Raw genomic sequence first — 15,180 nt, 5'->3', positions numbered from 1 at the left:
CGAGAGTTGTATTCTACAGTGTCAGTGAGTGAGTACAGTGTAACTGTCCAGTAGTCCAGTCCACGGCTCCGCTCCACTCCACGCACACAGCTGTGCGGAAGGAAGGAAGGAAGGCGAGGAAGGAAGTGACACAGCAGGCGCGCGCAGCACCGTCACGTCACGCGAGAAGCCACAGCCGAGGAAAAAAACACACCACACACACACACACACACACACACACACACACACACACACAGACACACAGAGTCAGAGAGAGCGAGAGAGACAGCAACAACAAACTGTTATATCTGTGTAATAATAAATAAAGCCCCTCCAGGACAGTATTCTACCTGCAGACAACATGTCTACCGCCTCCCCCGTCACCAGACTGACGCGCAGGGCTCGGACGGAGTCGTGAGAAGGTGAGGCTTCGAACCGCAAAACGCAAATAAAAACACATTTAAAAAAAAAAAGAATAAGCCCTCCCGTCCACGCAAACCTACCGCGTCATTAACACGCACTAAAAAATGTGTTTGTTATTCTATTCTTTTTTGTTGTTGTATCTAAACGTTATTATTAGGGGGCCGTTGGCTGTTTTGTGAGACTTTCCAACGCGTGTTTTTATGAAAGTGTCGTCGCTATATTCGCACAGCTGTTTGTTTGTTTGTTTGTTTATTTTTTTCTCCTCGTTGTGTTTTGGTTCGTGGGGCTCTCTCTCTCTCTCTCTCTCTCTCTCTCTACGCTCAAGAATGAGGAAGTAAAAAAAAGAACAGATCTACAAGCTTACAACGCGTCGCTTAGCGACGCGTTGTAAGCTTGTAAATCTGTTCTTTTTTTCCCTCTCTCAATTTCAATTTCAAAATGCTCTATTGGCATGATAAACTATGTAATGCATGGCCAAAGCATAACATATAACATGTCATAACATTACATAATACAGATACAACAAGTTAATAATGAATAACAAGCAATACAGTAAATGAAAGTGAATAACAGGCTGATAGCAGTGATATGCAGCAGTTAGTGACTTTGTTTAGCCTTCTCTCTCTCTCTCTCTCTCTCTCTCTCTCTCTCTCTCTCTCTCTCTCTGTGACCTGAGGGAGAGAACAGCACAAGAAGAGAGCCACACAACTCTCTCTGCATAACATCCTCAAAACAAGTCTTCTTCTTCAGGAGAGACGTGACATATATTTGAATCAATCACAACTATTGTTTTTAAGAGAAATAATGCCAACACAAGAGATGCCATTCATTTACAGGCATATCTTATTTAGTTTGTTTGTGGTAGCCCATGTCTAGCTTTTAGGCTATCTAGATCAGTGATTATTATCATCCTTTTCAATGTTAAGGGACCCTGTCACCCCCAATTTGATAAGCATTAGCCCACGGACCACCTCGTTTTTAGTTTTTTTTTGTTATCTCTGGGACGACCTCAACATTATTACTGACATGATTTGGTCTGGTAATAATAATAAATACTAATAATGGATTTCATTTAATGCACTTTACATTTGGGTAAATCTCAAAGTTCTATAATAAGCATTTGCATAAAAAACATCATACCACTATAAAAGATCTAAGAAACAGAAACAAAACATTAAAAACATGAGGGCATAAATAAAGCCTATATGTAGTGTAGGTCAAGAAATGTTTTGTTAAAAGAATGAACAGACTGTGGTGCTCTCAGGTGGTCAGAGAGGGCATTCCACAGTCGGGGTGATATGGTCTGTCATTGATCCAGAATTCCTTGTGAAGACAATTTTCCCCTTGGGGACAATAAACATTATTATTATTATTATTATTATTATGTAATTAACAGTGAAACTCTGATCAAAATACTTACTGTAATCATTTTTGAAGTCATTTAGCTGTGTACCCCTTGGAACCCCCTCAAGGACCCCTGGGGTTCCCCGGAGAGCCATTGGTCTAGACATTATGTCAATAAAAAAAAGGATATGGCATTAATTGTATCTTGTCCCAATATAGCATGTTATGTCCCCTTTTGGTACAACATTTGTGGATATATAAGAAATTAACTAGCTGCCGACCTTGACAAACTGTCAATTTTGTTTAGTTTACAATTAATTTACATACCTATGTTGCATTTACATGGGTGACATGTTGACCTGATCTTACATTAGTGACACACAAATGTAATTCATTCTAATGACTTGAAATGTTTCTAATTGTAGGATATGAATTCCTGTGAGTATGGGGAAAATCGAGACGGAGCGATGCTCGAAAAAGGCAAGCCTTTCAAATGAGTATTTATCACCTGGATTTGAAATTTGAATAATGATATTTATAATAATGGAATGATTTTAATACAGAATGTAAGAGCTCTGTGTTTGTTGAAGCCTACAAGTATACTGTAATGTAATAGGAAATACAACCACTGACTGGTTATAAAAAAGATATATACTGTAATATAATTGCAATACTACATTTATTACCTCACCTTTCTTGCCATGCATCTTTATGTGAGGATTGATTCACTGCATAAACAGACACTGAGGAGGATGAGAATAAGACCAAAAAGTGTCATCAACACATTCCGTACTGTCAAACTAAGTATACTGTTTAGTATCTTTGTTATTAACATAATCAAAAGTAACACACCGATAACTCATGCTTTGCTATTTACAGAGGAAATACTCATCATCCCAGACATCAAGGAGGAGAAGACGGACCTTGCCGTCGGTGAGCCAGTCGTGGAACTCGATGGAGGATCTCCATGTGTCACAGAGGCTGGTAAACGGACATCTGCAGAGATGGGCTCCGACACTAACCAGTCCACCAGCACCAAGAGAGTCAAAGTCTCAGACCAGGTAAACACATCTCTGTTTCCACCGGTAACCGGAACGCTTGCCCCAAAACACACTCTCCCCCAATTTTTCCGTGGACTGTTCGCCCCCAGCGGTTCTTGTGTTCTTGTATTCGTTTTACTGAGGTTAAGGTTAGGAATAAGGTTAGGTTTAGGCATAGTTTTACTGAGGTTAAGTTTAGGAATAAGGTTAGGTTTAGGTTTAGGTATAGTTTTACTGAGGCTACGTTTAGAAATAAGATTAGGTTTAGGCATAGTTTTACTGAGGTTACGTTTAGGATTACCTGGTGGCGACTGTTTCGAGGTTAGGGTTAGGGTGAGCGTGTTTTGGGGCGAACGTTCTTGTATTCTTTCCACTGTGCTCTGACAATCTGGTGCGTTGTCCTAGTAAACCATTAACATTAAAGAGAGAAGAGGTCGCACTCAGTAAACGATCGGGTTACTTGTCTTTAATCTTCCGTTTTATGGGTTTACAGATCACAACGAAACGTTTTTTATTTTGGCCATCCAGCCTCACACTGATGAAGGCCGGATGGCCAAAAAACATTTTGTTGTGATCTGTAAAGGCACACTGTACAATGGGAGTTTAAAGACAAGTAAACTGATATTGTTGTTCTAAGTGCAAAACTCCTCTTTCTTTAATGTTAACAAAATACATGACAGTTGAAATCTGGTCTTAAAGGACGACTTCACCACTTTTCAACATATCTTCATATAATAGGTCCTCACTAATGCTCATGATAAAATGATACCATTTTTTTCTACTTGGTCTGTGTCTGATAGGAGGGCTGTGGACAGTCCAGAAACCCGTCTACCAGTGACATCATCGTTAGGCAGGATTTTGTTTTCCAAAAAGATTTTTTTTAAATTATTCCGATTTTTATTAAGGCGAGAATAATGGGATCTATTATTGCATCGCAACTTTCCAGGAATACAAAGCCTGCAGTTTCTATTAGCTTGGATTCCCCATCGATGATGTCACTGGTAGACGGGTTTCTGAACTGTCTACAGCCCTCCTCTGAGACACAGACTGATTAGAAAAAAATGGTACCATTTTATCATGAGCATTAGTGAGGACCTATTATATGAAGATATGTTGAAAAGTGGTGAAGTCGTCCTTTAACTATCCAAGTAGATGTATACAAAAATACAATAAAAAGTATTACTCTGACCACTTGCACTTCCACTATTCTTTTCTTGACAGTTTAGTCTATGATTACATTACATATATTTAGCCCATTAAAACCAGGAAAGCATCTGTGTCATTTTAGGTTTTTGCGTTGGCTATTCAAAAATAGCAGATCTACAAGCTTCGTGCAGCTCTGCGAGCTTGTACATATGCTATTTTTTGAATCTTTTTAGAAAAATGTTGAAAGTTTGAGAAATACTGATTTAGAAGGCATTTGTAGAATCGGCCTCAGGTCTTAATGGTGTTAAATGTATGACCCTTCTTTGATCAACCACAATGCATATGTCATTGCCCCCGTCTAGACCTTCCAGCAGTTGGTAGAGGAGAGCAGCCGACATGAGCCTTTATGCCTGACCACGAGCGGAGACGTGAACGACTGCGGCCCAGAGAGATCCAGAGCGTCCTACCGAAAGCCTCTGTTCAGCATCTCGCACAGGATCACGGAGAAGAAGGTCACGCCCAGCATGGAGCAGCAAGCCGGTCTGGGGACAGGGCAGCGACTCACCTCCAGCGGCATCCTCTCGCCCAAGCTCCTCAACAGCGGGGAAAATGGCCTCTTGGAGGCGTTTCCCACCATGGGGACGCCGGGCCAAGATTCGCCGACAGACTCCTCCTCCGGCCTTTATCCGCTGATCGAGAAGATGTTCTTCATCCTCAACACGCTGAACTCCAGCATGACGCAGCTGCACAGCAAGGTGGACCTGCTGTCGCTCGAAGTCCTGCGGATCAAGAAGCAGATCAAGCCGACGGAGATGGCGACGGAGTTCCAGCCGCCCCCGGAGTACCTGTTGACGAGCGACGAGCTCGGTCAGCTGATGGAGCAGACCTCCAACGCCGGGGAGCTGGGCTGTCGCTTGCTGGTGCACCTCTTCCCGGAGCTGTTCAAAGCCAAGGAGTGCACACACGGCTGCGTGGCCAGCAAGAGAACGCTGGACTCTCTGCATCTGCAGCTGATCCGTAACTACGTGGAAGTGTGCTTCCCCTTGGTTAGGAACCACAGCGTCTGGCAGGAGGAATGCCTCATGCAGATAAATGACTTCTTTAATCGCTTTTGGGCCCAGAGGGACATGGAGGGCGCGCGGCTCTGCAGGAAACAGGCGACCCCTTGTGTTGCGATAAAGCCCGAGCAAGAGGACCAGCTCTCCGTGGACGGACAGCAGAACAGCCTGGCTGTGCCTGACCTTACCTTCGACGCGCAGGTCACGGAGGACCTGGACGAGTTCTCCTCCCCGGAGGACTTTGTGATTTTCCTCCTGCACCGTCTTTTCCCTGAGGTTTTTGAAGAGGGGAAAATGCCAGAAGGCGGTTTTAGTAGTGTAGGGCAGCTGATTTTGGACTCGGACAGGATGGAAATAATAAAGAAGTATATGGAAGCAAATTTTCCCGACGTGCCAGAGGATAGCTGGCTCCAGGTCTGCATTCAGCGTATGGAAGATGCACTCGAGGGACCTCATAGTAACGGCAATGGGAGTGAACCTGACAATATCAACGATGAGGGCTATGACCCGGCCAGCCACCCTGAAGACGTTTCTATGATCAAGGTTACTGACCTGTGTGACTATGACAGGCCCGGTCGGAGGGCCAAAAAGTCTCTGCTTGCGCCGGTGGATTTTGACAATCTGGAGATCCCTCCACCAGACTTCAGTGTTCCTCAGGAATATCTCCTGTCCAGGGAACAGCTGAAGAGCAACTATGACTGTAGCTTGTCCATCGGGAACTTTGCCTCTCGCCTGTTGGTGCTGATGTTCCCCGAGCTCTTTACCCAAGAGAACACACGGAAGCACTACAACTGTAGCGGTTCCCTGGGGAAGAAGCAGCTCGATCCCGTTCGCGTGAACCTGATCCGCCACTACGTGCAGTTACTGTACGCACGGGCCAAGAACGACAGAGTGTGGATGTTGGAATTTGTGGGCAAACTCGACGAGCGCTGCAGAAGACGCGACACGGAACAGAGGCGGTCGTATCAGCAGCAACGCAAAGTCTATAGTCAAGAGTCGGAGCCAGACGCCGGGGACTTTGTCTGCCAGGTGAGCCACCTCAATCCGGACACTAGCCTGCGAGAGGACCCGGATATCCCCTCTCTACCCCCCGAGAAAAGCAGCAAAGACTTTTGCAAAATCCCTCTCGAGGAACTTAAGGTGACCGTGCCGGATTTCCCCGTCCCGTCCGTCTACATGCTCTCAGACGCTGAGGTGCGGGAGATAGTCCAGCAGAGCCTCTCCGTTGGGAATTTCGCGGCCCGCTTGTTGGTGCGGCTGTTCCCCGAGCTCTTCACCCAGGAGAACCTGCGGCTTCAGTACAACCACTCGGGGGCCTGCAACAAGAAGCAGCTCGACCCCGTGCGCCTCAGGCTGATCCGCCACTACGTGGAGGCGGTGTATCCCGTGGATAAGATGGAGGAGGTGTGGCACTACGAATGTGTGCCGAGTATCGACGAGCGCTGCCGGCGCCCCAATCGCAAGAAATGCGACATACTGAAGAAAGCCAAGAGATCAAGCACTGTGTCCTAGTGCAGGGGTCTTCAACAACAGGGGGTCCGGGACTCCTAGGCGGGTCCTCAGATTTACTACAGGGGGGGGGGTCGCTAAATCTTTATGTGAAAGGATTCGTTTTTTTTACATTAACCACTTCAACCCTCGCATCCCTATTCTGAGGAGAACTTTAGCCAAACATAGCAGATAGACAAGCTCTGTGAGCTTGTAGATCTGCTATTTTTGGCAAAGTGGTTTGGTGTAGAGGGGAAAAGAGCAGACCAAGTACAGAGCCAAAGGTCAAGTTTACTAAGTATTGAGGGGTTATGTGGTTAAATGTCTGAAATAAACAAAAAACTTTAATTTACACAACACTGATGACAGTGCTGTCAAACAAGTCTATGAAGCTATCTATGAAATCTATGAAAACGTGTAATCTACAACACAATTTTATACACTATCTAGCGGGGGTCCATGCTTCATCTCTCTCTCAGCTAAGGGGTCCTTGGCCTGAAAAACGTTGAAGACCCCTGTCCTAGTGAAACTATTTTTGCTGTTAACTCTTTAAGACCAGGAACGCATATGTGTGTCATTTTTAGATTTCGTTGGGCTGTTCAAAAATAGCAAATATACAAGCTCATAGCACGGCACAGAGTGCCGCACTATGAGCTTGCAGATCTGCTATTTTTTTTAAATCATGAAAAAAAGTTAAAAGAAATATATTTGTGCAAATATTAGATTTTTTTTCTTTTTTTTGGCGGACATTTGTAACTCAAATCTTTGCTTCTGGGGGTTCCTGGAACGAAATATTTAACAAATGTTCTCTTTAAAAATATATATATAATCCAAGATTTTGCCACAAATTTTGCCACAAACTATGAGCTTGTATATCTGCTATTTTTGAATAGCCAAAGAAATCTAAAAATGACACACAGATGCGTTCCCGGTCTTAATGGGTTAATCAACACTTTTTTTTTGTTTTCATGAAAATAAATTGCACAGTACATAAGCTGAAGTTAAAAGTTAGACTTTTACGAACTTGTCCTATGTAGGGTGAAGCCAAGCAGTTATGGGTTTTCATCAAGTACTATTTTTTGGTCATACTTTACACTATGACTACAGCAGTAGATGTTGTAGTTTAGTCTTATTATTGTTGGAAAGAGTTAATAAAAAAGCTTTTATTTATATGCCAAAACCGTCACGTTTAGCTTATCTAACATACCGTGTTAACTGTTGTAGCCTTAAAGACAATAACAATGTTAGCTAATAACATAGATCACACAGCGAACATATATGGATAGAACGAAACTGATCTTTCCATTGCATTAACTGACGTAGCATTGTGCCACCACTGTTTCAATAACAATGTGCTTATGTTATACCTTCTTATAGAAGTTTATATTATATGAAAAACAATTTAACCATGACAATGGATCATGTTAACCTATTTCTAATAAAATCACATTTATAAATGCAACATATGGTGGAAGCTTTTATAATACAGTGTCTTAAGGCAGAGGTTCTCAAAGTGGGATCCGGGGACCCCCAGGTGTCCTTGGGGGGGGTCCAGGGGATCCCCAGCTAAATGTGTTAACTACTTTATCCATATTTTATATGTTGGCTATTCAAAAACAAGCTCACAAGCTCACAGCGCGGCACAAAGTGATGCGCTGTGAGCTTAAACATCAATTATTTTTATCTTGAAAGTATTACGAATTTTTGCACATAAATCTTCTCTTCTGGCGGTCCCTGGCAAAACATTCTGAGATGGGGGGCTACGGCCAAATAAATATAAATTTGCGGGTCCTTCACATGAAAACGATTGTCTTAAAAGACCCATCAGTGTGTACAAATAAAGCTGATTTAGAGTGTTTGTTTGTCCAGTAACAGGGATCTCCAGCTCTTTAATAAACAGAAATGTTCAGTTGGGTCGCCAATCTCATCCTATCAGGAGAGAGTACCCATTTATCAGCTTAAATTTGATAGTGGACCAGTTCCAATTTTGTCTGCTCACTTCTTTGTGTCATCACTTCCAATTTCAATTGTTTATCGTGTATCCAATCAGGAGTTCTCTCTCCTGATTGGATGAAATTGGCATCCTGACCTGAAAATAAATTTGGTCTACTTGAGAGAGCTGGAGAGCCAGGGAGACTCCTGTTACTGAACAAACACTCTATGATTAGTATCACAACATAGAGCTATTTAACTCTCGGTCTAACCCAAATGTAACTTACATAATCGTCGCTGTCAGGTGGAAACCTTGTATGTCCAAAACTGGTAACTTTTCAAGAAATGAAAAAATAATCTGTTCCAATGGATCCAATGTAGTTATTAAGTCGCAAGCTCTTGTTAATACTTAATATTATATACAAGCCACGGATATTATATACCAATATCTATAACCAATTTCACTATAACTTAAAACATTTGCAAAAATAGCTCTCTCTACAAGCTCACAACGCGTCACATGGATGCATTTTGTAGCTTATAGATGGCTACTTTTGCTCCTTTTTGTGACACCGTCATATATGACAAAGTAGAAGGGCATTAATTTACGAAAACACATAAAAAGTTTAAATATGGAGTGGACAAGGTTTCTGCGCGACAGCAACCATATTGTTGACAGTATCAGTATACTGTAGATGGCTGTGGGTAAACAAACACCAAAGGTCAGATTCAACCGTTGACACGGAAAGCCCAAGAAGACAACATTTTGAACTTTCAAACTGCTCAGTGCATGTTTATTGGACTATCCCTGCAATCCCATTCAACATGAAAAGGTAAACATCACATCCAGAGGGAATGAAGTTCACAGTCCTTGCCCCAACCCACTGCCAAATGTCAATGTTTTAGCAATAATGAGTAAAACATTGCCATCTAAACCACTTTCAAAATAGGTGTTCCTATTTTGGGCATGCCATTACAGGTGCAATTTATTCAAAAAATGTCACATTTTCAAATATATATATATAACACATATTTTTTCAATAGCGAAAATAGCCGATCTACAAGTCACAATGTGTTTATATGCAACACATTGTGAGCTTGTAGATAGTTTATTTCCGCTATATACTGTAGGGCTTAAGTGCTTTAAAAACAAATCCCCAAAACTGGTCCATCATTACATAACCATTGCACTATATAATTCCTTCCATATTAGATCCAAGGTGTTTGGAGACGATTCGCCACCATGATTTCATGGCATTAATTTTCCATTAACTTTTTGTCCCTTTCTCTGGCACTGGTATTATAGTCCATGCAAATTCACGACTTGAAGGCGTCCTTCTTGGACAATTCTATATGTTTCCAGCGCCTCAAAGCAACTTTGAACTTGTCTCCATCGTTGGTTTCACCTAATACCTTCTTGAGGACGACCCTCATCAGAGTAACAGTGTTGGTGTCATGGTTTTCTGCCAGTACAAGGTCCAAAGTGTCCCCAACTTTCACCTGCATGAAAAACATTAGTTGCCATAAATAAAGTCAGACTTTAACTAACTGCGTGCTGGCGACTGCATGGATTACAACAAATAAATCATAGTATTTTGTAGAAAGGAGGTTTCCATACAAATACAGTCATCAAACAAAACTCACCGATTTACTCTTCTTGATGAGTTTTTGTCCATTTAGCCTCAGCTTGTTGCTATAGAAGGCATCTTCAATTTTACTGTATCAGACAAAACAAACATGGTTAGTCTCTCTGGGTCGGTGATTCCCAAAGTGGGGAAAGCCCCAAGGGTCCTTGAGGGGGACAGCTTGAACAACTAAAGCCTCACTTTATTATTCAGCTGCTCGAAAAAAGCCGATCTGCAAGCTCACAATGTGTCGTGAGCTTGTAGATCTTCTATTTGTAAGAAAATCTAATCTTGTCTTGTGAGGGGTCCCTGGCGCAAAATCTTTTCAAAAGGGTGAGGGTACATAATACATATCGTCTCCGTCAGGTGGAAACCTCATATGTCCAAAACCAGCCTGATCGCCAGAGAATTAGTATACATTGCACGGATTTGTGCACGTCATTCCGTGCATAGTCGCCTAGAAACCCCCAAATTCCGTGCATATGTACGGGGAGTCCCACGGTGGGCGTAACCACTCGCAACCCGGAAAAACCAGGAAGTAGAGCAGTCCCCACAACAAAATTTACGATTCTGTGCCCATCGGTACGTAACTCAAACGGCGCTGAGTAGGCTCAAGGGAATGTCGCAATGTTCAGGACGGCAACTCGCTCGCTTTAGCTCGCTTGGTGGTCCTTCACACGGCGACAATTCCCTTGAGACTGCGCGCCTCCGAAATGGTTTAGTCACAATGGGGGAGATGCGAGGCGGCTATGCACGGAATTTGTGGTTTTCCAGTAGTCTATGCACGGATTTTGAGAAACGTTGAAAAACGTTCAATGAGAACGTTTCCTATGGCGATCGGGTTGCCAAAACTGTAAGTATGATCAAGTAGGGCGTTCATAACACAAAAAGTGTTAACACAAAAAATAACCAAATAACACAAAAAGTTAGAATATGGAGATGAGAGGTTTCTGCCCTACAGCAACGAAATGAATTTGAGGGTCCTTGACATGAACATGTTTGAGAACTAGGTACTGTACAATGATGTCAACATACAGTACACTGTGAAAACGTGTGTGTGTGTGTGTATGTGTGTGTGTGTGTGTGTGTGTGTGTGTGTGTGTGTGTGTGTGTGTGTGTGTGTGTGTGTGTGTGTGTGTGTGTGTGTGTGTGTGTGTGTGTGTGTGTGTATGTGTGTGTATGTGTGTGTGTGTGTGTGTGTGTGTGTGTGTGTGTGTGTGTGTGTGTGTGTGTGTGTGTGTGTGCGCGTGCCACTGCCATGCACTCACTCACTTGCGTGCCATGTCCAGGCCTGCCTTCATGATGAGGTCGAAGCGGAACGACTGGACGTGTTTCTCCAGGTCCTTGTAGTCTTTCGGTAGACCGGGGTCATCTTCTTCAGCCTCGTCTTCGTAGTCGCTGTCGTCTCCGCCCCGTTCGTCCTCGCTGTCCTCTGCCTCCCGTGTCGCTTTCGCGGAACCTTTCTTCTTGTTGCTTTTGAAGCGCAGCTGCTGGACACACCAGCTCCGCATGCAGTCTCTGCTGCGGACAGCAGGCCTGTGACTACAGCAACACTTAAATCGTTAATCGCAATTACGGTATTTGTATGACAATTAATCTTACATTTTTTAATCGTGACAGCCGTACCTGTGAGCGCCCGATGCGAGGAACGGCGACGAGCCCCAGAGCTGCCGTGTGTGTATGGTCCGGGGACACCATGCCGTGTGCCGCAGCCCCCCGTAGCCAGGGGTCAGCAGGTGGCGGGGGCTCAGTCTTCCTAACTGCCTCAGCGTCAAAGCCTGGACCACAAAGTTCTGCATGCTGGAGGAGTTCCACCCTGTGACTAGAAACACACATGGACGCATAGTCACATAAATTGTTTTTCTTATTGATTGAATTGAATACTTAATTAACAAGCTTGTTAAAAGGATCCCTGGCTAATAAGCCAAATATGCTTTAATACATTATATTACACAGCTTGGTTGAATGCTTGATTCTGATTGGTCAATTGCTGAATTCAGCGGCGTGTTATTTCTTGATAATGACCGATGAGCTCTATAACAGAGGGCTGTCTAATCAAAGGCTCAGACCACCTGCTCATATCAACCTGCGCTGCTTGATTTTATGCTGTATCCCACATGACAGCCATGCTAACAAACACACAATGTCATTTACACCTAAACATTGCTCTCAAGATGCGAGAAATAGACGATGCAATAACCGAAAATGGATTCTATTTGATCAACACTTCCTTGTTTTCCGAGGCCGAAGTGTTCCGCCAAGAGCAATACTTTCATTGCCGTAGGCAAAGAAATACTTTGTTTTGCTGTTACTTCTGGGTCAATTTATTAATTTATTTATTAAATAGCCGTGTAATAAGCGTGATAATTGACGTGTCGCCGGTCATTATTGAGAAATAAATCCCTTTATGCCTATCATGCCTAATCACCCTGAAGGGATTTATTTCTCAATAATGATCGGCGACCCGTCAATTATCCCTTGCAAAATTGCCCACAAAAATTGAAAACACCTTAAATATTTTTTACTGAAGAGGGACAATGCTTGGCTGTCGCAAATTGCTGATGTCATTTGTCCGTGTGTGGTCCAGCCCCATGGAATGTATAGAATGCCTGTGCTAATAAAAAAACATTTAAAATATTGTTTTGATGCTCATATTAACCGTAGGAAGTAGTTTTTTATTAAGACATGCTAATAACATTCCATAGGGCTCGACCACACATGGACGAATGACATCATCAACTTGCGATGGACTTTGTCCCCTTTGAGTAAAAGATGACCTATTTATAAAATAAATAAAATATTTAAGGTGTTTTAAATTAAACATTTGAGTTATAGAGGGCAATTAGAATGTATCAAGGCAAGGGCCTACTCTGTGTGGAGTTTGCATGTTCTCCCCGTGTCTCCTAGGGTAGTTAATACCCTCACAAAAACATGTAGTAATCCTGGTCACTATACTGCCTCCCCCTGGTCAGTAGCATCATGAGGTATAATTAAAGAGAAAGGAGGGGTGTGGGCGGGGCAGAGGATTCTACTGCCAAGGTGTTCAATGAGTTAACCAATGTTCAAAGTTCACCTGTTGTATTTTAACCCATTAAGACCGGGAACACATCTGTGTCATTTTAGATTTATTTTGCTATAATTGCAGATATACAAGCTCATAGTGCGGCACCGAGTGCCGCTCTATGAGCTTGTAGATCTGCTATTTTTTTTAAATCGTGAAAATGTTTGCAAATCTTTGAATATATATATATTTTTATGCAGACATTTGTAACTCAAATCTTTGCTTCTGGGGGTCCCTGGAACAACATATTTTGAGATGGGGGACCGCGACCATGATGGGCGACTTTGACATGAAAAAAGTTTGAAGACCACTGATATTAAAGCAATTTAAGTAATTGTTTTCAAAAAACTGTAGGAATTTAGAAGACGTTTGTAGAATCCCCAGAAGCAACTGTAGCAATTGAGTAGAATGCAGCCTGGTTTGACTTGTGTGTGTGTGTGTGTGTGTGTGTGTGTGTGTGAGAGAGAGAGAGAAAGAGAGAGAGTTGGGTGGTAATATACCAATGAAATAACAGCTTAGTTTGAATAAAAACAAAATGCTGTGCCAGAGTACAGTATGCCATAAAAGATACAGTAACTTAACCTTTATTGTGTTCACTGAATATTAACTGCTTGAAAGGAAGTATGGAAGCTAGCTTTTACTTTAGTGGAGTATTTCCAATTTTCAATACTTTTTACTTCTACTCCTACTACATCTCAGAGGCAAATATTATACTTTTACTCCACTACAATTATTGGAAAACTTGAGTTACTAGTTACTTTGTAGATTTTGATTATTATTACAAAACATACATTAACCACTTCAGTATATATATATATATATATATACACACATTTTGTCCACTTGAAAATAGTGTGAGCTTGTAGATCTGCTATTTTTAAAAGATTTTTGTACATTTTAAAACTTGTGAAATGGGACATTCTGCATAATGAGTACTTTTACTTTTGGTACTTTATGTACATTTTGATGCCAATGCTTTTGTACTTTTACTCTAGTACATTTTTAATACCGAACTTGCACTTGTAACAGAATATTTCTACAATAGTGTATTGATACTTTTACTGAAGTAAGAAATTGAGTATTTTTTCCACCACTGTCTAAAAGCCAGCTAAGGTGTCTCTTAACAGATTTCCACACATGAGAAATTAAACGTTTGTCTCTTATTAAGTTCACAACTCCACACAGATAATACAATTCACACTGTAGTTTTGTGTAGAACTGAGCTTTTAGACTACTTACCGATGACCATATCATTAACAGTTGTATCTGGAGGTGAAAGGCACGTTGTGAAGCTCCTCTCAGTGCATTTATGATGTTTGAACCCTCTGAATGGTGATGGAATAATAATAATAACCTTGTGCTGCTTCTTGCTGCTGGCTGTGTTTCTCATGGAGGATGTTGATCTCCTCGTCTGGCATTAGTATGCAAGGCCATGTGTGCTGCCACCTGCCGTCCTGGAGTGGGATTACGCCACAATTGCCAAATAATATTGTGAAATTGTGAAAATACCTAATTAAGAATAAAAAATGAATAAAGAAAGAAAGTAAAGAAAAATGGCCATTACTGCATCAAAATTAACCAACAAACTATGCTATAAATACTGGTCAAACATTGGCCAAATTGTCAAACAATATAAGAAAGAGGCAAACATTTTGAAAATAGACGATCTACAAGCTCACAACTATTTTCACATTTTTTATCTGTGGAACCGAGTCAAACAAAAATGTAATGTAATGCAACTCCTACATCCACTCCTACAAGTGCTTGTCAGAGTGTGTGTGTGTGTGTGTGTGTGTGTGTGGGGGGGGGGGGGGGGGGCGGCAGTTCAAATATGATTATTGTGGGGGGGGGGGGGGGGGGGGGGCACTGTCATACAAGAAGAATTATGCAAAACAAAAGAAACGCTAAAATGATTTTGCTCAGAAAAAGTGATTACCCCTGTTTTAATCGCTGTCATAGTTCAGAAAATACAGAGCCAAATATAGGCCTATATTATCTTCTTGCCATCTCATAGAATTCTGGGGTTGCTTATAGTCTTTTCTTCCCTTTCTTTTAGTTATTTTCAGTTTCAGTTTTCAGCAGCT

General features: G+C 42.1%; 3 protein-coding genes across 5 annotated transcripts in view; 1 reads left to right on the top strand and 2 right to left on the bottom strand.

Moving 5' to 3' along the window:
* Positions 1-15,180, bottom strand: part of LOC311035573 (phospholipid-transporting ATPase IA-like) — a 212,174-nt gene that overhangs the window by 81,130 nt on the left and 115,864 nt on the right. The gene's annotated exons all lie outside the window — the stretch shown is intronic.
* bend3 (BEN domain containing 3) lies at positions 208-7,928 on the top strand. 2 transcript variants are annotated; one of them, XM_084044740.1, is made up of 4 exons: positions 208-401; positions 2,172-2,226; positions 2,626-2,807; positions 4,295-7,928. In XM_084044740.1, the coding sequence occupies exons 2-4, from the start codon at positions 2,175-2,177 to the stop codon at positions 6,500-6,502; spliced, it is 2,442 nt and encodes an 813-aa protein (XP_083900866.1). In that variant the 5' UTR covers positions 208-401; positions 2,172-2,174; the 3' UTR covers positions 6,503-7,928. The 2 variants fall into 2 exon arrangements, with proteins under 2 accessions (XP_083900866.1, XP_083900867.1); XM_084044741.1 differs by lacking the exon at positions 2,172-2,226.
* On the bottom strand, positions 8,777-14,477 carry mtres1 (mitochondrial transcription rescue factor 1). The gene is made up of 5 exons (XM_084044805.1): positions 14,336-14,477; positions 11,662-11,857; positions 11,308-11,577; positions 10,055-10,127; positions 8,777-9,910 (listed from the first exon to the last, which is right to left on the bottom strand). The coding sequence occupies exons 1-5, from the start codon at positions 14,343-14,345 to the stop codon at positions 9,728-9,730; spliced, it is 732 nt and encodes a 243-aa protein (XP_083900931.1). The 5' UTR covers positions 14,346-14,477; the 3' UTR covers positions 8,777-9,727.

This window comes from Gymnoscopelus microlampas (genome assembly GCF_963454915.1).
Source record: "Gymnoscopelus microlampas genome assembly, chromosome: 20".
Taxonomy (NCBI): domain Eukaryota; kingdom Metazoa; phylum Chordata; class Actinopteri; order Myctophiformes; family Myctophidae; genus Gymnoscopelus; species Gymnoscopelus microlampas.
The sequence above is the reverse complement of the archived record's forward strand: the minus strand, read 5'-3'. Positions and strand labels throughout refer to the sequence as shown.

Excerpts from the sequence above, each read along its gene's own strand:
- bend3 (XM_084044740.1), top strand. The coding sequence starts at position 2,175 with ATGAATTCCTGTGAGTATGGGGAAAATCGAGACGGAGCGATGCTCGAA. Across the intron at positions 2,227-2,625 it reads CGGAGCGATGCTCGAAAAAG|AGGAAATACTCATCATCCCA; the intron begins GCAAGCCTTTCA and ends TGCTATTTACAG. Across the intron at positions 2,808-4,294 it reads GAGTCAAAGTCTCAGACCAG|ACCTTCCAGCAGTTGGTAGA; the intron begins GTAAACACATCT and ends GCCCCCGTCTAG.
- mtres1 (XM_084044805.1), bottom strand. Across the intron at positions 11,578-11,661 it reads CTCGCATCGGGCGCTCACAG|TCACAGGCCTGCTGTCCGCA; the intron begins GTACGGCTGTCA and ends GTGTTGCTGTAG. Across the intron at positions 9,911-10,054 it reads TCATCAAGAAGAGTAAATCG|GTGAAAGTTGGGGACACTTT; the intron begins GTGAGTTTTGTT and ends TTTTTCATGCAG.